General features: G+C 34.4%; 1 protein-coding gene and 1 pseudogene across 1 annotated transcript in view; one reads left to right on the plus strand and one right to left on the minus strand.

The window, feature by feature from the left end:
* Nucleotides 1–5380, minus strand: part of LOC145243471 (formylglycine-generating enzyme-like) — a 30017-nt gene extending 24637 nt beyond the window's left edge. Inside the window, exon 1 of the mRNA XM_080106408.1 lies at nt 4394–5380. Coding sequence (XP_079962534.1) covers nt 4394–4879 — 486 coding nt within the window. The 5' untranslated portion in view covers nt 4880–5380. The remainder of the gene's footprint in view (nt 1–4393) is intronic.
* A 14684-nt stretch (nt 5381–20064) lies between these two features.
* On the plus strand, nt 20065–20181 carry LOC145244254 (5S ribosomal RNA; annotated as a pseudogene).
* The last annotated feature ends 4497 nt before the right edge of the window (nt 20182–24678 follow it).

Below are 24678 nucleotides of genomic sequence, written 5' to 3' on the forward strand. Positions count from 1 at the left end.
TTCCCCACCGACAGGGCCGATTTTTTTTTTTTTTTTTTTTTTGTATAAAATCATTCAGCGGCAGACACACACATATTTGAATTCAATAATAAAAATTAACCATATTAAAGTTAAGTCTGCAGGGACAACCCTTGTTACCTATCTCTTAGTGACAGTTTTTAAATTCATTCTTTTCAATTCAATAATGAAAAATTAACTATATTAAAGTTAAATCCCTTGGGACAACCTTTGCCATTTGTCTTAATGGCAGTTTTAAATTTCCACATATTTTAATAAAAAAGTAATGATTAACCATTACTTTTTCCTCCTTTCCTTGGCAGTGTGTTAGAAATTTGACAATTACATCATGCCTCCCATTTTATTTGTTTTGGACCAATCAAATTGGTCGATTCTATTACTGTGGAGAGTTTCATTTCTGAAGGTTTTTTTGTATTGTGTGCCTATCAAGCAAGCTATACAAGAAGGATGTTTGAAATTCACCCTCCTCAGAAGGCATAATGGAGCCTCCAACTTTCCTCTCTTTGAGACTTTTTATTTCAAGCCTATATAATTAGGCACATTATTTATTTAAGTCTGTTAGAAACTTCCTTTTTGGTCTGAATTGCCTACCTGTCATGAACATTTATCATGAACTTCTGCACTATCCTTCTGTGCAAGGACTGAATCTTTTTACATAAGAAGGCATCATATCAACTCCTTCAATGGCTGCAAACTCATATCTTCGAAGACAGATGAACCAGCTACTAGTTCCTATTGAATATTCATAGACTATCACCTTTCGATGTTGTGAGCAGCTTTGGTTAGAGAGGCAAAAACAGGCATTCCTTTTTTACAACTGAGGATCTAATAAAATTTGTATTGAATTTTAAAGTAGGTTTTGTATTTATCTTATTTTGCCACTGTCTGGAGCAAAAAGCAGTATCTAACATTGTAAAACAAATTAATATCTTATTAGCAAAATAATCTGCAAAATTCAGAAAACAACGGTGTATTAATTTTGTTTGTTACTGTCACGAGAAACAGACAAAATTACTTAATAAAATTTGTGCTACTTCTACAGAATTGGAACCGATTTTTTTTTTTTTTTTTTTTTTTTTTGGAAACATGATCTGAGTTTTCAATTTAGTTTGGCGAAATTAGGTTTGGTTCGATTCAAGCAAGTTACGAACCGTGCTAATTTTAAGATAGGATGTTCAAATCAAATTCAACTTTTATGTTATCTTTTCATTAAATTATCAGGTGAAAGTACAGGATAGTTAAAAGTGCCCCTTCCCATGTTAAAAATGAGTTTTTTAAAACTATAATGTTATTAGTATTGCAGCACTGTCTGTATTGTGCATAAGTTACCAGCGTTTCAATATACCCATCTTTATGAATACTTGTTATCTTAAATTATAATGTAATTTTAGTGCTTTTGCACTTATTGTGCTGCTGCGCTATTTTTTTAATAGTATTTTCAAGTTTGATGCAAATAGCACAGAGGTGTCTGAAATTCGAGCCTCATTTTCAGTTTGGGACAGTTAGGTCACGCGGTACTTGGTCGACGGTGTCACAGCAAATAACATAGCCTACTTTATTTTGATCCGCCCCTCACCTAAACAATTTGTTCCTATCAGTTTGTTTTTTTTTACGACTTTTTGAGTGATTTTCTGAGACTCTAAAGGAGAGAACAGCATGGCGCTATCTTTGTACCTACTACACACACACAAACATAACAAATAAATGCTGCCAAAGGCAAGATAAGTTACTCTTCTACCTACCTGGATAAGTTTTTAGGGTGCTTATGCATCTATGTTATTGCTGTATATTTTAAAAAGAATTTTCAAGTTAAATTCAGTCTTTAGGATATATTTATTAGAACTTATGCACTTTTGTTACCGTGCTGAAATAATGTTATTTAGAAAGCCATTTTTAACATGAGGAGGAAGGGAGTTCTCTACTTTCACTTAACAATTTAATATAAAAAAATATTGCAAAACTTGAATTTAACTTGAAAATACTATTAAAAAAATAGCACGGTAACAAAAGTGCATAAGTACCAATTTGTTCATTAAATTGTTAGGTGAAAGTACAAAATACTTACAAAACACTGTCGATTGAGTACCACGTGACCTAACTTTTCCCAAACTGAAAAGGAGGATCAAATTTCAGACCACTCTGCACTTTTTGCACCTAAAGTTTTACAATATTTTTTGAGTACTTATGCTTTCGGAAATAAACACCTCCCAACCTACGCATGTTAAGAACCGCTTTCGAGGTTGGGAGTGTTTATTCCAAAAGCCGTTCTTAACATGGGGAGGTTGGAGGGAGGGGGGTTATTCTGAAAGACATTTTCTTATTTTCACCTTCCCCGTAATCAACTTCTTAAATGTAAGTCTTTGGGTGGTCCGTTAGTATTATTTCACCTTGTGCTGAAATAGCGGTATTCGAAAACCATTCTTAATATGGGGAGGGGAGAGCATTTTGTAATTATTCTGTACTTACACCTAACAATTTAATAAAAAGAGATAACTTGACAATACTTTTAAAAAATAAAACTAGCATAAATGCATAAGTACTTTTTTTTCTTATTAAATTGTACGCGTAAACGCGCATACTTTTACCGTTTGCTCACACAAAACAATCTTTTATTTTATTTATTTGTTATTTTCCTTTTTTCAGTTATTTATAATAATAATAAAAAAGATTAGCTCCGCATTATCTTATAATATCATTACGTATCCCACCTCTAGGTGTATCAGAATTTTTGTAGGAATTTTTGACACCCCTAACACGAAACTGCGAATAAAATATAAAAATCTCGTAATTTCTCTGTTAAAAGTGGGTTATTTATTTTCTTTATGGATTATACTTCTAAAATAAACTATTACAGTTGTTTTAAAAGTAATAGAAATATTTTTTTTTTTTTAAAAACAGTAATGAATTTTCCGAACTCAGTATTTTTCAATTTTTAAACTTTAAAAATCGATCAAATTTTTTCTATTGATTCTATTTTTACGATATTTTCAGGGTCAATGTGAAATTTTATGTTCTTTCCAATAAACCGAATATAATATTTTAGACAAACGTTTTTTTTTAAATTCACGCCCCCCCCATTTTCAAGTTTCTCTTAAAAAGTAAATAATTAATTTATGTTGAATAGTTTTATATATCACAAATTGAAGAGAAAAGGTCAATAAATAATATATTCAAATTTAAAACAAAAAAAAAATCCGTTTTTTAGAAATTTACCTTTAAAGTCCGAAGTTTAAAACCTTTTTTTTAAAAAAAAAAACACATTTTTTAATGAAACCTTGGTCCTTGCTCCTTTAATTGAAAAAAAAATTAGGGCTTGAATTACATTTTTCGAGGAGTTATAAGCTTGGAAAGATGGGGTGGAATTATTCACTATTTTCACGAAATTTCTGATATACCTATCCCACCTCCCCCCTTCTGTGCGCTGCATAAACAAATATGGCCGCCACTTTACATTCCAACATGAAACATGCGGAAAAGTATGTTTACAATATCGTGAAAACTAGTTACTGGCCTCAATTTTAAATGCGATATTGGTTTTCAGCACACCCCAAAACCCTGACAAATAAATTTTTAAAGGTAGGTTGTGTGTTGGTCTACTAGGCCACATTTACCAAAAATTAATTCCCAAAAAATTTAAATTAAATTTTTCGTTATTTCATGTTTCTAATGTAATCTCCTCCACCCCTAATTGAATTTGTCATATTTTGGGGTTTGTTTTGTTAGGTGAAAGTGCAGAATGGTCTCATAAAAAATTTAATCCTCCCCTCCCGCCCCGCCCCCAAATAATCAAATTTATCGTTATTTTATGTTTCAAATGTAATTCTCCCCCCCCCACCTGCCAAAAAACAAACAAACAAAAAAATTAAATGTCATAGTTTGCCTCCTCATCAATGACCAAACTTGAAAAATGCTAGGGGTGACATATCTCGTCGAACGCTAGGTGGCCAAAAAATGGGTGTTCATTTTATGTTAAATATATATAGGAAACTGATCCCCCACACTAAAATGTTAAAGTTTTTTTTGTTTTTTTTTTCAAAATTTCTTCTTTCATATTATTTATAAAGGCCGTTTAAACGTACTAGGCAAAAAATAAATAAATAAAGCAGATCTTCATTGTTTAGGAGTTAAACAAAGCTGGGTGTGGGTGTCACATCGTAAAAATTTACCCCAAAACATCTTCCCCCCCCCCCCGACGTTAAAAATGACTTTCTAAATAATAACCTTATTATTTTACTGCGGTACAATGAAGTGTACCGTAATTAACAAAAAACAAAACAAAACAAACAACTACAAATCGAATCGTATAAAGAATGACGTTTTTAAAAAGCAAAAACAAAACTCGCAATGTTTATAGAAAGTTTTTGTTTATATTTACCTCGGTGACATAACCAGTCGAATTGACAAACAGTTCAAACTCAGAGTTGCTCACTTCATGCACGTCCATATAAAACGAACTGACCTCTACCTCTCTTTCGGGTCCTTCTCCGGACATCTTAAACACCGGCTTATCCGTACCCATCACGAACGTCCCGCCGGATATAAAAGACATCTGGTTCGTCCGGGGAAAAGCGGACTTAACTCCATCCATTCCATTGTTACCTATTCTTTCTCCCTCGCCGTCTTCTTCATCCTCATCTTCGATCGTAACGTCGTCGACGTTTTCATTTGGTAAATATTTATTGCGATTATTCTTCTCGTCGGCTACGATATTATCGCCGCATCTTGCGGTGGCATCTTTTTCTCCAGATCCAGACGTCTTTTGACGGCTCGTAGCGCAACCACAGCTCGCTTCTCTGGTCGGTTGGTCGCAGAGGACATTATTCACCGATGCTAAGCTAATCGCAAGTAATATCCATAACATTGTTAAAATAATTAGACTACATGAAATTAAGTCCAACAAGACACAGGTTTTTTTACTATAAACTAAACGAGACGACACACAGAGAAGGTCGACGCGTTTGAAGACCGGAAGATAAACTACTTTCCGCGCATGCGCCGTGGCAACTTTGAGCAGATGAAACTTGACCTACTGGTGAGGCCAGCGGACAGATGCGTCCAGTGAGTTTATACCTGGGGTTTCCAAACTGGAGTGCTCGACCCCCCTCACTTGAAAATTTAGATAAAAAAATAAAACACACACACACACACACGAAAAAAAAAAACAGGTGCGTGTTTACGTTGGTAATCTTTTAAACCGACGCCATTTCAGGTGAAAACATTATTATGCGTCATGACAAAATAAGTATAAATTCCAAAAGTAACGAAAAATGATCTAATATGTGGTGTACTAGAAGTATTTTGGTCACTTATGCATGACAGTTACACGAGGCGAATGTTTGTATTTATGTCGATTTCAGGGGTCGATAACTCTTTCTTTTCTAAACATTAGTGCAAACTGAAAATATTTTTATATATTTTTATACAAGCTTTCTGTACATGTTTAATGTTTTTTCAATTATATTTGCTACATTTTTATACATTATTACCGAAGAAAAAAAGGAAATTCTAAAAACGAGCTATAAATATTTCATGTTTTCATCATATTTATCATTTTATTTTCAGTTATGAATCACTCATTGAAAAAAAAAAAAAATTATATTAATACATTAAAATTATATTTTGATAATTTTTTATACAATAAATGTTTCGATTTTCGTATATTTTTGTGTTATTTATTTCGTTATTATATATTTTTACGTTATCGTAAACACTTGTTTATATTTGAGGTTCATATAATGGCCGCTAGATGGCAGTCCTCTTTCTAAGAACAGGGGTCGCTAACTCGTCTCTAATGCTAATACGTCACTGTCATACAGAAGTGCCGTATTTTGGTACTAGTGCACTTAATTATCCGTGCTGAAATAGTAACGTTATTATTATTATTATTTAAATTTTTTAAAATTCAATTTTCACCCCAAACAAGGCACAGTGCCACTTTAAAGTAGGGGGCTACTATCGGGGGCATAAGTTACAGGGGTATTATGAAGGGAAATGAGTAGCAAGATGTCTGTTAACATTACACTTGAACTTCTGCATGCCAGTACAGTTGGAAAAGCAGAATCTCGGAGGTAGTTCCAAACTCTAGCAGTTTTGGGGAAGAAACTATTGAAGTAGAAGACTTTCTTACACCCAGGGATCTCTACTGTGAAGGGGTGGGATTTAGTTGCTTGTCAGGTTTTGTCGGGGGTATTCATGTTGAGGGGGTACAAGTGCTTGTAGTTTGTCAGAGCATTCACCATTAAAGTAATTGTAGAACAGGCAGAGGGATGCAACGTTTCGTCGATGGGATAGAGGCTGAAGCTTAGATGACAGTTCAGGACCTATCAGGTTGGCGACTCTCTTTTGAACCCTGTCCAGTAGTGAGAGACAAGCAGCAGATGCACCAGCCCAAATGTGACAACAGTACTCTATACATAAGCGAATGGTGGCCTTATAGAGGTACAGGATACTTTCAGGTGTAAGTAGTTTTCTAGCATGGTAGAGAGAGCCCACCTTCTTCTCAGTAGCCTTGGTAATGCTCTCAATATATCTATTCCAGTTCATGTTCCCTGTAACCGTTAGGCTGAGGAGTTTAAAGGAAGTACTTTCGGGTAATGTGTTCTTGGCCATAACTAATGGTGGTAGAAAAAGGTTTCTTGTAATTATTAAAGGAAACAAGCCTAGTCTTGGCAGCATTGAATGTGACCATCCATTTTTGTCCCCATTCCGCTACAGATTTGAGGTCATCCTCTAGTGTTTCTGCCATTTCCTTAGATATGTGTTGATTTGTTTTCAGAAAGCCATTCTTTTTCATGGAATGGAGGGGAGGGTGTTTTGTACCTATTCAGTAATTTAGCCTTACAACTTAATACAAACAGATATCATAAAACTTTAATTAAACTTGAAAATACTATTTAAAGATGATGGACTCCTTAAGTCAACGATTATCTCCCTTGTTTATCATACAGAATTAGTTGCACAACTGTTTCATGTTAAAACACGATACATCTTGATAATTCGACAGATTCTATTTTTACTTGTAATTATTTTTCTACTGGATCATTTTTAATTTTTGGAATTTATACTAATTTTGATATGACACATAAATACGTAATATTTTCACCTGAAATGCTTTGGTATAAAAAAAATCACCAATGTAAGCAAGCACCAAAAAATAGGGCATTGGCTATATCTCACTCTGGCTGACGTACACAAGTAAGCCCCCCCCCCCCATTGCGAAATAGGCACCGAATACAATGTTGAACACAGCGCGTTGTAGGGAGCGTTTGTTAAACAGAAAAGACGTGTGTTCACGGTCCCATTTTACTTACGTTTTGTATGTAAAAAATAAAGATTATAGTTAGAATTGGGCAAATATGTAGTTTAGCGGTGTAATTTATTTGACAGACAAAAAAATTATAAAAACTATTTATTTTTTTATATAAAATACATTATTAGACCTTTAGGCTAAAATAAAACCCGAAAAAATTTCATTTTTATTATTTTGTTTAACATGTTTTATTAGATTAAATGTACGATAATCGAGGCCGCCGTATTGTTTTTAAAATTTAGCCTTTATAAGGTTTGACAGATTGGCCATTTAAAGCCAAATTTGGTCTTTTTTATGCTATTTCATTACAAAAATGGTGACCAAAAAAGTTCCAAGTAAAGATGGCCTTATTGTAAACAATGGAAATTTGATTTTGTAAATAAAAAAAAAAACCCTGATCAAATTACTTGATTTTCTGAATATTTCAACTTCGTTACATGACTGGTACATACATCACTACACCATATGGACTTTTCTTTATTTTTAATTGCTGCCATAAGTGCTAATTTGAATAAGCGCCGTTTGTTTTTTTATTTAGTGAAATGTATGATTTTTTTTATGAAGAATTTTCTAGATAAATTAATATTTCTAAATAATTTAAAACAGTCACTAGTGGAAAAATCTTTGATTAAACAAAAAACAACAGCAACAAAAAACAAAACAGTTTTCATCTATATATTAATACTATAGCGTGTGTGTTCTTTTGTGTATCACGCTTATATCCGAGTCATTTAATTGTTAAGTTCTTCTATTTCTTCTCATAAATAATTTTACCAAGAATTCTTCATAAGTTTTGGTTTCGGTTTCGACTATATATGATTGCGTATCCCTACAGATGACTGTCTGTAGGGATAAGGACTAATTATCGGTTAATGTTAATATATAAAGTCTCTAAAATAGTTGTTCTTCTGTATTAGACGAATGATGTACGCTAAGTGGAAATTGATATTTCCTATATAGACAGCTAAATCACAGTAAATGAAATTACTACCCTATCGCTTAGTTTCATTTCATTTATATTCATGAAGTTAAGAATGAAGAGTTATTTCCCTTTTCTTTTGCTTTAATCAAAGGGAGACAACTTCTCCTTTTAAATCCTAGATGGAAAGGAACTTGATAATAAGGCACCAAAAGGATGACGTTAAAAATTGCACTTGATGGTAGCTTTTCGGGCGTTATTAATCATAAAAAGGTAAAAGTAGAGAACAGTTAACACCCGATAACTTGTAACTCCTAAAAACAACAACGAATAGTTTATATCAAATGCATTAGAATGCGATTTTCTATCTAATCTGCATAGTTTAAACCTTTTAATACTTTTTATTTCCTACTTCTATAAGATATGTGTGGGGTGGGGTGTATGGTTAGAAAAGAAGAAAAAAAAAAAAGAAGAAACGTACCGGGCGTATCTGCATCGCTCTTGTATACGCGAAAGGCATCTTGGGAAGGCAGAGCATGATGGGAGAAGCTATTTTTTTCCCCTGTCTCTTCCTTTTTTTTTCTAGATAGGAGGATATAAAAGCAGGGAAAAATTCCCTGGGCAGCAGAGAGAAAAGAGTCGTGAACATCTTCTATTGAAAAGAATTTTGTATTGCTGACGTTCGGATTGTGCGGTGTGACATTGGTGGCGAGAGGCCAGGTGGGGTCGATTGGAAAAGAAGAAGGCAGAAACGTGCTGTTGTCGAGAGAGTGACTCACTCCTTCCCGAACCCCAGAACCGAATCCTGATTATAACCCTAGAATATGCCTTCTCGTTAATCGTAAGTACAGTTAATGGCCGCGATGCCTGCAATTTTCAGCCATCATTAAATGTTGATTGATAAGAAGACAGACTTATGAAATAAAAAGCGCTATAAACGTTAAAAATACACATTCTGTAATGGCATTTCTGCCGTCGTAACCACTGACCTTCTTCAGGTATATTTTGTTGAACTCTGGAGTCTTTCTGTTGAACTCGGGAATCTACACGGTATTTTGAGCAGAACTCTTTATTTAACCTACAAAAGGGCAGCATCCAATCATTTTTGAGCACTTTTCTACAGAGAGGGGTTGCTTTTTTCGCCGATATTTTTGAAAGTCTTTTCGATCGAATAGCATTGATTTAAACATTTGTCACTTCCGGTTTAAAGATGGGCGCAACAGCAAAGATGTCACTGCCTGCCTACTGCCACTTTTTTTTGCTCAACACACACCTTCAAACACGCGGGCAACGCCGGGCATCCAGGCTAGTCTATAATATAAATCTCACCTGTCTGTTTAAATGTATGTATGTATGTATGTATGTATGTATGTATGTATGTCTAAAACTTTCGGATTTTCACGAGATCGGTATCATTTTAAAGTTCGACCCTTTGGATGTCAAATATTGAAAAATTGGCCAAAAACATTCATTCTTTCACCCTCAACTAGGCACTTTTCTACAGGGAGGGGTCGATTTTTCACTGATATTTTCGAAAATCATCCCCTCTTTTCGATTGATTAGCCTTAATTTAAACCTCCACCACTTCCGATTTGGTGGTGGATGCAACGGCAATGTAATTTTTTTTTTCATGTTTTTTCCTCTTTCACGGTATGGATTCCAACCTGCCTACTACCACTTTTTAATTCTTTCTTTTTTTTGCTCAATACACACGGGCAACACCGGGCACCCAGGCTATTCTTTAAGAACTATACCCACGGTTTTTATGATAACGATCAAAAACTCATGTTTTTTTTAATAATAGATGGCTCCGTTCATTCTCGAAGACAAAGGATACCCCTGTAGGGGCAGCTGCACGTGTAATTGTGTGGCAAGGGTTGGGCAATCCCTAACCACACCTCTCCTTAATCAGTACTGCTTGAGTCCAGTGGCAAGGAGAAGCCCAGGACGACTGGAAACAATGCCGAGATAAGCGCAGAACACATACAGCACCTGGAAGTCACAAATGGTCACCCATCTGGTACTGGCCAGGCTCATCGTTGCTTAATTTCAGTGATCTGACGGGAACAAGTGTGCCAAATGTGATTTAAAAATAATGCAGTAATAACATGGGAGTTAAGTAGATATTGCTTTTAGTTGAAATTGACACAAAAAAAATCAGTAGATACCATTAGATGGAACAAAAGAAGCAGGGAATTGTTCAAACAATTCTGTTAAACACATGCCATAATAGTATTTATAGAAAAGACTGAGACTAGTAATATCATGTCTGTATGAGAGTGTAGAGTTGACTGTAATAATCAAAGAGGAAAGCGCCCCCGTGTGTGTGTGTCGTGCGGTCATACAACTTACCTTCGGATGGGATCTGAGACAAAGATAAATTAAAGATGGCAGCCATGGAATTATAAGGTGTAGTCTCATGGAATCTCACGAGATCTCATCTTCCACTGCACACGTATGCAAATGGAATGGGGTCGCTTTTCTGATAAAATGTCTGTTGGTATACGCATTGGTGAGAGACGTGCTGGAAGTGGAGAGAGAAAGTTGTCAGTGACGAATTCTAGCTGGACTTTTGTGTATTGTTTTTGGTTTATTTTGTTTTGCTGTTTACCAGCCCATTGTACGTCAGAGAGACAGAGAGGTGGCAGAGAAGAAATGGCTGGGCACGTTTTTCCACTTTATCAAGAACCTTGTGACAGAGATTCGTCAGCCCAAATATAAACAATAATACTGTATGCATCATCTGGTATTTGATTTATAGAGATAAAGAATAGCTTTAGATGAGAGAAAGTGTTTAGAGTAATAAATGTTTATGCCCATGTGGATATTAACAGACTACCATTCTTAAGGAAGTAAATCTTAACCCCGCACAGACGGCCATTCACTAACGACAACAGGTACAGGTTCTGCCACACAGAGGTGGAGAGTGTGAGCCACCCGGCGTCCAGCTGTGGAATTCTGCTGGGGGAGGGCTATTATACAGTGTGTCACAATCGAGTGTGTCTCCACTAGATAATCTGTAAAAAATGGAATATCAAGTTCTAGGAACATATAATGGAAAGGACAGTCAGAGAGGGGTTCCTCACCATCCACTATGACAATGCAATCCCTAGAGCTGCATGCCTGGAGAGTCTGTATCAATCAGAAAAATCAGAAATTTTTGATATATCTGGATCAATATGATGCCAAAAACGATTCATTTGTTTTCTTTTTACTTAATTTTCCGTTACTGGTACTAATGATAAGATGATAAACATTTATTGATTTTAAGCTGCCGGTGAAACAAACATTTATGTACCACTGCTCTCTCTTTTATATTTGCAGAAAATATATGCACACAGTACAGGAGTTTTTACGGTAATCTAATTTTATTCGTAAATTTTTCAGTATTTACTTTAACAGTTCTCAATACAAAGGTAGAGCTAGGTAGTAAGTTTGTCTGACGAATTCCCATGAGAATGAAACGGGGAATATTCTGTGTAGCTTAATTGCCATACATATTTTCATGACTTACTATATGTATAGTTATATATATAGTTATGTCTCGGAAGTAGAGTGAAAAGCATATCTTATTTTTCTTTTATTAATATTATTTTTTTTCCTTGTACACATTTTTGTGAATTATTCCATGGATTTCTGCCTTTGGATTATTATGGACCATCTTCTTCCAATTACGGTATTTCTTTGGATTTTACTTGTACAAATGGAAATTCTTTTAACTTTCTTGAAGTTTTACATTTGGATTTTACCGTCACTGGATTTTTTTATCTCCCACCAGACTATCCATTCATGTGTAATTTTCTTTACCATATTCCCTCTGCTTAACTTATTTTGTTTTCAAGTAAGATTTTTGACTTACTTGTTGTTTCATCAAATACTTCTGCATGCAAAATCCGATCCCGTATTTTGCTAATTCGTACCCTCTGATGAGAAAGAGAGTATTTCTTCGAAACTCCGCGGATTAAGGACTATCCACTTATCTAGTGTTTCCTTTTCAGATTAAATATGTTTTTAACTCATTTCAAAGTGTTTTCTAACATATTTTATTAACTGTTTGCTCATATATATATATATATATATATATATATATATATACATATATATATATATATATATATAAGCAATATATATATATATATAAGCAATATATATATATATATATATATATATATTGCTTATATATATTGTTTATATAAGCAAAAGTAAAGTCTCGTATTTTTTGTTCCCAATAAGTTTAAGATCTACGAAGAAGGGAGTTGTACCATTAGGATGAGCCACACTTTATACTTCAGAATTTATTTTTCTACATAGTCACCACGATTCTCAATGCACTTTTACTAGATTTTAATCACGCAACTTTGCTTTGTTTAAATATTTACAGAATCAGAATCGGCAATGCTATAGGAATTGAGAATATAAAACAGAATCGGTAATTGTATTTGAATTTGGAAAAATATTGCAATCGTCCCATTATTACTAGTAATAGGGAATCTCGAAACGGTACTGCAAACTTTTAATCTATAATTAAACGTCAACATTAAGGGTTTGGGCTCAGTTTATTAAGAGTTATATCCCTTGGATCATATTCAACTTATCTCCTTTGAAATGGGAGAATTAACTCTGCAATTATGAAGAAACTCAAAAGACTCTCTCTACACATATGCGCGATTAAGGAACAAGATTTGTTCTTGTCTTTTTGGCAGTCGGCTTAGATTATTTTTTGGTGAATTGATGAAGTGAAATTTAAATATTTGTACAATATTGCTATTTTGGGGCCATTTTACTATATACTTTGGAGGAGAAAGTAGTTTTCCAAAAAAAATGTATATATATACTTACTTTTAATAATATTTATAAATAATAATTTTCTTATGCCAACAGACACGAGTGTTTCATGTTTTCGCAATTATCGGAGCAAGAAGTGACGATTGCTACTGGTTGGGAGATTAAAACCCAACTACAAAGCCACTTTTGAATTCATTTGCTAGGATGTTACCCCCAGGCTGCAATGAGAATTAAAGAAAATTGACAATTATAAATGCCAAATACAGGCATAACGTTAAGATAGTCAACAGTGTTCAAACGACCGGAAATATATTTAATGGTTAAACGACTGGAAATATATTTAATGGTTAAACGACTGGAAATATATTTAATGGTTAAACGACTGGAAATATATTTAATGGTTAAACGACTGGAAATATATTTAATGGTTAAACGACTGGAAATATATTTATATACATAACTAGTCTGGGTGTCTGGCGTTGCCATGGTGTTTGGAGGTGTATGTTGAGCAAAAAAAAAAAGATAAAAGTAGTAGTAGGCAGGCAGGCTCGAACCTGTACCATGAAGGAGGAAAAGAATGTGAAGAAAAAACAAAAAAACGTGACGTCTTTGCTGCTGCGTCCATCAAAAAACTGGAGGTGACGAATGTTTAAATTAAGGCTAGTCGATCGAAAAGAGGGGATGACTTTCAAAGATATTGGCGAAAAAAGCGACCCCTTCTTGTAGAAAAGTGCCCAGTTGAGGGTGAGGAATGTTTTTAGCCAATTTTTCGATATTTGTCATCTGAAGGGTTAAGCTTTAAAACAATACCCATCTCGTGAAAATCTGTCGCCTCTGTCGAAAGTCTTAGCCAGATGCACAAACATACATACGCACATACATTTAAGCAGATAGGTGAGATTTATATTATAAACTAGCGGGGGTACCTGGCGTTGCCTGGGTGTTTGGAGGTGTGTGTGTTGGGGGGGGATGTAGATATAAAAAATATAAAGATGTTAAACTTCTTAAAAAAATTGGAAAAACAAAAAAAAAAAAAAAACAGCGAACTGCCTGGTGTCATACGTGTGGTTAAAGAAAAAAAAGTTTTGGTAGGTTGGTAGGATCGAACCAGAAGCCTTGAGGCGAAGATGGAAAATAAAGTGTGAAAAAAACTGGCACATTACCCGCTCGGCCAGCAAAGAAAAGTAACAGAAAGACATTTGAATCTATTTAAGGATTAAAAACTGAATTGACAGGTGCGCGTATTTAATGGGGTCAAATAGAAATGGTGCAGTTAACTTTTACTGCGCGGCAACTTTTTTTGGGTTTGTTTACCCAACTTTGGCTGGTTTTGTTTCCCCAAGATGTTGGAGTCGGGGGGGGGGGGAAACCAGCTCCCCATTAAAAGGAGATTGTCGAAATTGAAGAGCAATTGTCTGATATAAGGGGTTTCCCCCCGCATTTATCAAAAGCTGATTGCTTTCTGGACATTCCCGGCACGAGGCCGAGAAACACACCTTCACTTAAGATTAATTTCACTTTATTTATACTAAAAAGCCGAACATGCTACGCTACGCAACGGAATCATGCAAATTTTTATAAAAGTCAATCAAAATAAATCTAGACATGACATCCATTTGCAAATCGTAGATATTATGTTCTAGGGGGTATGTAAACAGTTCTAAGTCATAGTAACCCCACCCCCAAGAAGCTCGGCAAAAAAAGTCTTTCTTGGACATACAAAAATGCATGCGCTGCATTTGCCTTTTATATATATAGACTAGTTGGGGGTACCCGGCGTTGCCCGGGTGTTTGGAGGTGTGTGTGGTTTTGGGTAAATCAAAACTCCGGAAGGGGGGGGGGTAAAATTTAAAAAAAAATGTTTTGGTAGGTAAGTATGAGGATCGAACCCGAAGCCTTGAGGCAAAGTTGTAAATTAAAGCGTGAAAAAAAAAAGAGTGCGACGGTTTTAATCATTAAGCCACCTCGAGATGCTATCGGAAACACATTTGAATTTATATAATTTCTTGGATTTGGCAGGTGCACGTTTTAATGACTTAATGAGGTCAAGTTTGACTGCGGGATAGTATTTCATTTACTGCGGGAATGCTTTTTTTTTTATTTTCCCAAGATGTTATAGGAAAAAGACTAACCCACATGCGGCGAGCGACAAATGTTGAATATTTATCTTCCCGATGTCGAGCAAGTTAAATAGACAGGCGAGCTCCGTTGTTAACTGTGAGATATTACGATTTATATGTGATATAAAAAGTTTTAAGAAGTTGTGAACCGACCGACCGCTTCTCTGAAAAAAGCCTTTTGTAGACATACAGAAAAAGCGAACACACATACATACATACATACATACATTTTCGCTTTTATATATATAGACTAGTGGGGGGTACCCGGCGTTGCCCGAGTGTTTGGAGGTGTGTGTATTAAAAAAAAAAAACGTTTTCCGGGTGTTTGGAGGTGTAAAAGAAAAAAAAAAAGTTTTAGTAGGAAGGTAGGCTTGAACCCCAAAACCTTGACGCGAAGGTGGAAACAAAAGGGAAAAAAAGCTAGCCACCTAACCATCTCGCCCACGAAGGGAGAGGAATTGGTAAGTGTGTTAAGTTAAGATTTATAAAGTGAAATATACAAATGCGAGGAAGTTAAGTGGCGTGATGTTTGACCTAGTTCTGCGCTGCAAGCTAGTAACTGTTTCCCCCGCCCCATCATTCGCTTTTCCACATAGCTGGTAAAAGTTGGGCAAATTAAAGATAGCCATAACCCCCGTTCTTAAGTCGTAGTTATTATGATTTAGATGTGATATAAAAAGTTTTAAGAAGGCGTGAGCCACCCAGAAGGCCGATGAAAAAAGCCTTTTGCGGACATACAGGAAAAGTGCACACACACACATACATACATACATACATACATACACACACACGTTTTCGCTTTTATATTTATAGATAATCTGTAGTATTAAGTAGTGATCTATAGTTAAAAGAAGTAACTTGTACATCTAAAACAAGAATAAGTTTAAGGCCTTCAAAATTCATACAAGAATTGTCTGCAAGGACTTGTGGCATAACAGATAAAATATTTGATAAAATTAAGTTCCAAGTGATACTATTCTTGATGTTAAAGGTTCAATCCTCGGTGTGGGTGATAGTCAGAATATAAGTGTGAATTAATTACAACTTCTACTCGGTCATGACTGATGGAACAATATCATGCTACCCCTGTGGATTCAATAAAGGGTTCTGTTCGAAATTCTGTGCAGATTATTGAGTTCAATAGAAAAATTCCTGAGTTTGATCAGATGCATATGAAGAAGATCGGAGGTTACATTTGCAGGAAACGTTTTAAAAATAACACTCGAGAATAATCAAAATAATACAAATTCTCAACCTTCATCTAAAAAGTTCGGAAAGATTTCGTTCACCGCAACCCCAGACCTTCTTCAGGTGCTTCTTTTCAACCTGGGGAATCTGTACATTGTCAAAGATACGCAGACACGTGATTGTTAAATAAAAACAATCTCTTATTTTGCTGAACAACAACAATGCAACATTTCTAGTGATTAATGGATAACCCATCCTCACCCCATTCTGAAAATATATTCATAAATGATTCCTTTTGTGAGTTTATCTTTGATTTGTGGCAACTGAATCATCAAGTGATTCCTACAAATACTAAAAAATGAATGACTTTAATTGCGGTCCTTTTCCTTTCTCCAATCTGTTTGAATTTATTTTCTTTGTCACTCTGCAAAGCAAGAAAGTTTTCACAGCAACGTGTTAACTCAAAATAGTTTCAACCAATAAAAATCGTTCCAATTCCTCAAAAAGTAACACATACGTCTGAAAATAATAAGCCAATCCCTACTTAGAAAATTCTATAAAACCTAATCAACAAAATCATGTAAACTCAAAATAGTTTCAACCAATAAAAATCGTTCCGAATCCTAAAAAGTAACACATACATGTGAAAGTAATAAGCCAGTGCCTACTTAGAAAATTATATAAGACCTTGTTAACAAAATCAGTTGTCTCCAGATGGCACCAGCCAAGAACGTCGCTTAACAACACTCCCTTGTGTCCCTTTTGGTCTGAGGTAAACAAATCACAAAAAACCAAAAGGAAAGAAAAGTGATTCAACTCAGGCACATCCCTGCACACACTAAAAAGAACAAGGTAAGCCAACCCACATAGAGTGCCACGCTGCAAAATACTCACATATCTATATTACACACATATTCACATTATGAGCATATTGATGTACACATTTCTAAGTCTTGTGACTAACCCAAGTTTCTTCAGCAAATACATGTTTGAATAAATAAAAATTTTCATTATTGAAAGAACTTGTATATTCTTATCTTTTGCATGAAAATGTTTTGTTACAAGGTTTCATTTTTCTACATTTTTCATCTACAAAATTCTGTTTATGTTTTAGATAACACTTGCTACCTGGTGACCCTTCTATTCTCTTAATATTTCATTTATTCCCATTTTAATAAGCATGCATGTCTGTATATGCTTACCATTACCTTTTATTTCAATTTTTACATACACACCCGTCTGAATGTATATATATACATACAGTACTGTTTCGCTAACAACCTCAAGCCAGGATGAAACCCGACCATCTGTACGACATTCAAGGCTTCTAACCACTACGCTATTGGCGGCTGCTGCGTGAGTCATGAGTTTAACGATGTTTTGACATCTTCCGAACTACCTCTGCTCGATTTGTTTACACAAAGAGCATCGCTTATACGCTAATGGTAATTTGTGTATCACTTCTCAATATGCTCAACTCAAGATAAGGAGCATTATAGTCATCCACATACATTATAGTCATCCACATAGATTACTGTTTCGCTGTTTCACAGCTCATCAGTGCGGCTAGACAAGCAACTACCTCAAGCCAGGATTGAAACCCGACCTTCTGTACGACATTCAAGGCTTCTAACCACTACGCTATTGGCGGCTGTTGCGTAAGTCATGAGTTTAACGATGTTTTGACATCTTCCGAACTACCTCTGCTCGATTTGTTTACACAAAGAGCATCGCTTGTACGCTAATGGTAATTCGTGTATCACTTCTCAAAGGATTTGGTGTTGTGGGAAGTCATGTTGGTGATGTCCTTGAAATATGACCAAACGAAGTAGTCCAGCGGGTTCAGGTCGGGGGAGAAGGGGGGGACAGTGAGAGAAGCGTACAAAGTCATAGCACTTCTTCTGAAGCTTTTAGATCTTTTTGGACTTGTGGTCTGGCCACGAATCCTGATGCCACACCCATAGTCTGCCAGCTGCCACCTGATTGCACTGGCGGATAACCGCACTATTCAGCACATCCAGGTACACTTTGGTGTTGACTTTGAAGCCGACTTCGAAGACGTGAGGTGGCATGATGTGGTCATCAATTGAAAACAACACCTAAGACCATAACTGTGGCCGGAATCTTTATTTTCATCACCCTTGCCACAACCCTGTTATTCCTGGCAATCCAATGATGCATTTTGAGGGGGCTGGCAATGGTACTGTTATCATAATTTGGATCGATAGAGAGCATGAGTTGTACAGCGATGCGTCTTTGATCTTGTTTTTTGAACATTGTGTCATATTCACACATGATAGAAGGTTCCTATCGCTCTTGGGATTTGTACACAACTGACCAAAAAAAGTAAAACCTATTTTCATCAAACGGAAATGTAATCACGTCGTTTTTCTATGGCAATAATTTTATCGTTCCACCCTGTATATATATATTAATTTTTTTCCTTTGTTTAAAGGTAACTTTAAAACCCAATCTAAATTAGATATCGGTATGATTCTTTGCTATCTTCGAAGACACTATCATCATCCAAGGCAGCCTTTACCAATGCCAGGGACTACACCACAGAATTATTCTACGTATTTCAGACTGTAACCAAACGAATCAACGATAGTCGCTTTAAATTTCAAGGCTGCTTATTTCTCTTTCTTCCCACAGTGAAACTGGATCAGGAAATCTGAACCATTTTGATTGTGTGTCATAAATTCCTAAAGGCTGCCTCATTAAATCAAAACAACAGGAAAACAATTTCCTGTCAACAAGAACTTTTAATTAAATACAATATTCATTAGACTACATGTAAATTAGCTGAAATTGTAATTTCATCACCTTCTCTTTATAAATATCTCTCACTGTTTCTCACTGCTTATATATATATATATATATATATATATATATATATATATATATATATATATATATATATATATATATATATATATAAGTTTCGTGGTTAAATTTTAAATTCTGAAAAACAACATATAGAAACATATATTCGATTTAGGAATTTATTGTTTGACAAAAGAAGGGGTTATTTTAATTTCCTTAGTCCATGGATTTTCAACAATGGACCATATCATCAGAGGAAATGAAATACAGTTAGCAAAATGTCCAGCTGCGAATGGACGCTATTTTGCTTTTCAGCACAATTATTGAAAATAGTTTTTTGAGTGGTTGTGGATAATTACATGGAGAAAATTATACGAAAAGAGAAGTTTACACAACCTGGGTAATCCATTATCGGAAGGAGTCCCATGTCGTTCAGGGTTATAAATCCAGGTGGGCAGAAAATAAGCCCGTGGGAGAAAGTGATATTCCCATATAGCGAAAGTGTATTGCTCCTTATTGATTTTTCGTAAAGTATACGGAGCTGCCTTTATTCGTTATTGTGTTGAGTGTGTGTTGGTTGCTGTAGTCCAAATGCTTTCTCGTAACTGTAATTATCCCCGTGAGTAATAGAAGTGTTATATATATATATATATATATATATATATATATATATATATATATATATATATGTATATGTGTGTGTGTGTGTGTGTGTGTGTGTGTGCGTATGTGTGTGTGTTTATACACAATAGTATTTACATTAGATTGAACACACACACACACACACACGCACACACACACACACACACACACACACACACACACACACACACACACACACGCACACACACACACACACACACACACACATATATATATATATATATTAAACATTTATTATGTACAGCATAATCACGTTAACACACCGGTTCTCGTCAGATCACTGAAGTTAAGCAACATTGAGCCTAGTTAGTACCAGATGGGTGACCATTTGGGAATTCTAGGCGCTGTATGTGCTTTCCGCTTATCTCAGCATTGTTTCCAGTCGTCCTGAACCTCCACTTGCCACTGGTATGTCGACTAAGGAAAGATGTGGTTGTGGATTGTGCAACTCTTGCCACAAAAATCTCACGTGCAGACACCGTTACTGTGGGTATCTGTAGTCTTTCAAGACTGAAGGAAGCCTTATATATATATATATATATATATATATATATATATATATATATATATATATATATATATATATATATACTTAATTTACTCACATAAAATTAATATACGAACGTATAGATTTATGCGTAAGCTTTAAGTATTTACTTCAAAAGTGCTCAATACGTAGGTAGAGCTAGTTAGTTATAAAATGTATATGGCGATTAAGCTACACTGAATATTCCACGTTTCATCCACTCTAGGATTCTTCAAGATTATGCGCGAATTCTGTGGTTGTTTGTCGTTGTTATATGCTCCACTTCTATTGAAAATTTAGTTAGCCAATCAGCTTACTAGTATCCACCGCGCCCTTCCTATCAGCCAATGAGAATGCATTTATCGGACAAAGACCTATTTGACCTCTGCTTGACCTGTTCTTTTGTGTGTGCTCTATTTAGCCTGGATATTTAGCTTATTGATCTGTTTTAAATATATGTTTTCGTTTTGTGTGTCTTGACACCGCCACTCCGCCGTGTTCGGTTGCGTTACATAATCAACCGTATCCACTTCCGATAGCTTTATTTTTCGAGCAATGATCTTGAACATTACCAAATAAGCAATGTTATCTACCTAATAGTCGGTAATTCTTCGAAAAAAAAAAAAAATGAATACGGCTGTCGTAAAAACATGAGAAAAAGCTAACTTTTCTAATTTTTTCGAAAAATATTTCCTTAATTTATTTTATATCTTATCGTTTTGCGTTATTTCTGGATATTTTCATTACTGAGACATGTCAATTCGTTAAATACGGCTGGTTACACTTGAACATCAATATTTCAGTATTATTTTTTTCTAAAACAGTCCCCCTACTCCTTTCTATATACTATACTACATGCAAAAATTAAATCGGCTATTTTTTTTTTATATACCATATACATGTCTATACTAAAATTAAACCCTCATGTTTCCATCATTATAAACCCGAGATAGTCACAACTATTAAGAGCATAAACATAAGAAATATACATTTTGCTTTCCTTTTTGCGATTGCGAGGTACGGGCAAAATGAATGCCGATGCTCAAAATGTATAAACATTTTGACCCCTCCCTTTACTTAAAACATCACCAACAATCAGGAAATTAACCAATTTTAATGAAATTTTCAGTATTTATCAAATAATGATTGCGGAATATAAAGAACTAATTATTTTTTATTTAAATCTTAGTGAAAATGTATTATTTTGTTTAAACAAAAAATACCTTTACTAAAGTTATGGTTTTCAGTAGTAAATAAAAACACAGGAATTTATTTTCGCTTTTTTTTTAATATAAATAAAGCATCGTAATTTGTAACAATAAAAATAAGATAAAATAATTTTTATAGGAACATTTTGAAAAAAGCCCCTAAATCCGTATTAATGAATTCTATATAACTCGAAAAAAAAAAATTAATTTCTCGAACTACCGATAGTACTATTGCTTATTTAATATTTTCACACAAAAAAATTATAATTGAAAAAAATATTTCTACTTTTTTTTTTAAATTACGGATTTCGCATAATTTTTTATATGCAAGATTTTGATAATTTCCTTGCTCGCAAGAATGTGAAACTTTCGGCGTAACATATTTTTTTATATAATATTGAACAATAAATAAAAAAAAATTAATTTAAAAACAAGAACATAGAAAAATAATTAACTTAAAAAATTCAAAAATCAATACAAACGTTCAAAAAAGGAATGTACAGATGTGCGACTGGGGGGGGGGGGAACGAACTTCCTCCCTTTTAATTACATGACGTCATTTTCACAGTCTTTTGACTTCCTGAAATTTTGGGTCTTCGTAATTTTCGTGTTTACAAAATTTTAGTTTGTTGCGTTTTGCGAACGCTAGAATCACCCTGTTTTGAGGCTAATTAATGTTTTGTACAAACGAGGTGTTTTTTTTTTAAATTTATTTAATTCAATATCTTAGGACTTTACTTTACTAATTATCTTTGAAATAGATACAGAAAAAATATTCATCTTTTAAAGGATTTTTACAATGAATTTATTTAACTTCAAAATATAGCTGAATTGGGTAGCTCGCCGTGAAAACATTTTCATAACTTTTTTTTTTTTTTCACATGTACAAATATTTTTTCCCTTTTGGAAATTAACTTTAGTCTTTAATCTTTCAAATACAATCAAAAAGTAGTCGGAAACCTACAAAAAAAATTATGATAAATCGACTTTCAAAACTATGTTCCCCATTTTTGTCCACCCATTTTTTGCCCGTACCTAGCGATTGCATTCCACTTAGACAAACTCAGCCACACCAACGCGTGGCCGGGTACAGCTACTAATAAATACGAAATCTGCATTAATCGAAATATTATATTTAAGCGTACAGTAGAACTCCGGGATACGGCATTAAAAATTAGTAACAAAATACAGTACAGTTTATAATACACATGTATATAATCAAATAACATTATAAGTAACAACGTAAGGCGGGGCAAATACAGTAACCAGGGCCGGAAAAAAACATCGTATTCCACATCGTAACCTGAAAAAAACGTATCCTAGGGTTACCGTATCCAGGGGTTCTACTGCATTTTACGACCAGGCAATGTCAGGCGGCTTGCTAGTGTGTGTATATATATATATATATATATATATATATATATATATATATATATATATTACACATAGTTGTCAGTAAGAGTTTCTGCATCCATCTTTTTGCATTGTATGTGTGTCAGTGTCACTACCTGATTACACTTTTATATGTCACTGTGTCATAGATTTCAAACAAAGCAAAGATATAAAAATACAAAAAATAATAAAAAAACTAACGATAAAAATACTAAAATAATAAAAAAAATATCATTTGATGACAAACTGATCGTTTATTTTCTTTTTTATTTTTTTATTCTACTGCTAATCTCGCCTATACTAAAAGAAAGCTTAACAGCTGAGAATACACCGGAAGAACACATTTCCGCCTCACATTTCCCTGAAAACCCGGTCGTCGTCGTCGTCGTCGTCGTCATCAATATTACGTGTATTCATCACGCTTCCTTCTATTTATCGTTTTTCATTCTTTTCCCTCTTTATCCTCTCCTCCCCTCATCTGTATTCTCCTCCTCCTCCTCCGCTTCTTCTTCTCCTCCCCATCTCTCTCCTTCTCATCATCAACTAATTAGCGTTCGTGGGATGTGTCAATGGTTTCCGCATTCGAGGATTTTTCTTAAAATTTCAGCTGCTTTCATCATTACTATGCATCGTATGGCTTCAGACTACTTTTATAAATTCCATTTTCTCGAAGTCTTTTTCCCCCAGATCCACTGTTCCTAGTACCCCTACAATTATTGGCATTATAGTGAGCCAAACACGAGTAAATAAATAAAAATGGCGGTCGATTTCGTTTGACGATGCTTGTTAATCTCGTGCTTTCGCTACTATCAAACCTAAATCCGTAAGTTGTCAGTCAGACTTAGGGTTAGTAGGAAGGCAAATCATTTTTTTCTAAACTAATTTTTAAGACATCAAAAGCAAACGATAAATTGGTCATATTGGATTCTTTTTTTACTGTATTCGACGAAATCTTATATTGAAATAAAATTTTCCAAAACAGATTCAGAAGTTCAAACTATGCAGTGAATTTCCTTCTGTTTTATCTGTTTTGTCTTCATAGTTTTATATTATCTCCGAATTCTGCTCTGTTAACCATACTACAAGATGTCATATATATATATATATATATATATATATATATATATATATATATATATATATATATATATATATATGTATATATATATATATATATATATATATATAAATGATATGTAGTTTGCTTGAAGCATTGTGTGGGATAGGTATGTAGTAGAGATTTAGAAGACTATCACAATGCGAGGAATGAGATATAGTCGGTGTTGATGAGAAGACGAAAACAAGTGGCGATTTACAAATCAATAAGTACACTCATATATGTCTATATATACATATATTTATTCAATTGTATTAAGTATAAATGTCTTACTAGTTGTGTCTGTGACAAATCCATTATATTTCGGGGAAAATTCCCCTTTTCAAATGGTGGATTGTGATAGCCTTCTAAATCTCTACTAAACACACACACACACATACACACACACACACACACATATATATATATATATATATATATATATATATATATATATATATATATATATCCATATAAAGTACTGTTCCGCTGTATCATAGCCTATCAATGCGGCTAGGGATAGAACCTACAATAATCGAGTTGATAGCCGGCAGTTCTAACCTCTGGCCCATGGGATCGGTACCAGAAAATTATCTCCTCGAATATCCATTTAAATTGATACTCGCCG

The sequence above is a fragment of the Euprymna scolopes genome, chromosome 22 (assembly GCF_053919585.1).
Source record: "Euprymna scolopes isolate OS-2025 chromosome 22, ASM5391958v1, whole genome shotgun sequence".
Classification (NCBI taxonomy): Eukaryota; Metazoa; Mollusca; class Cephalopoda; order Sepiida; family Sepiolidae; genus Euprymna; species Euprymna scolopes.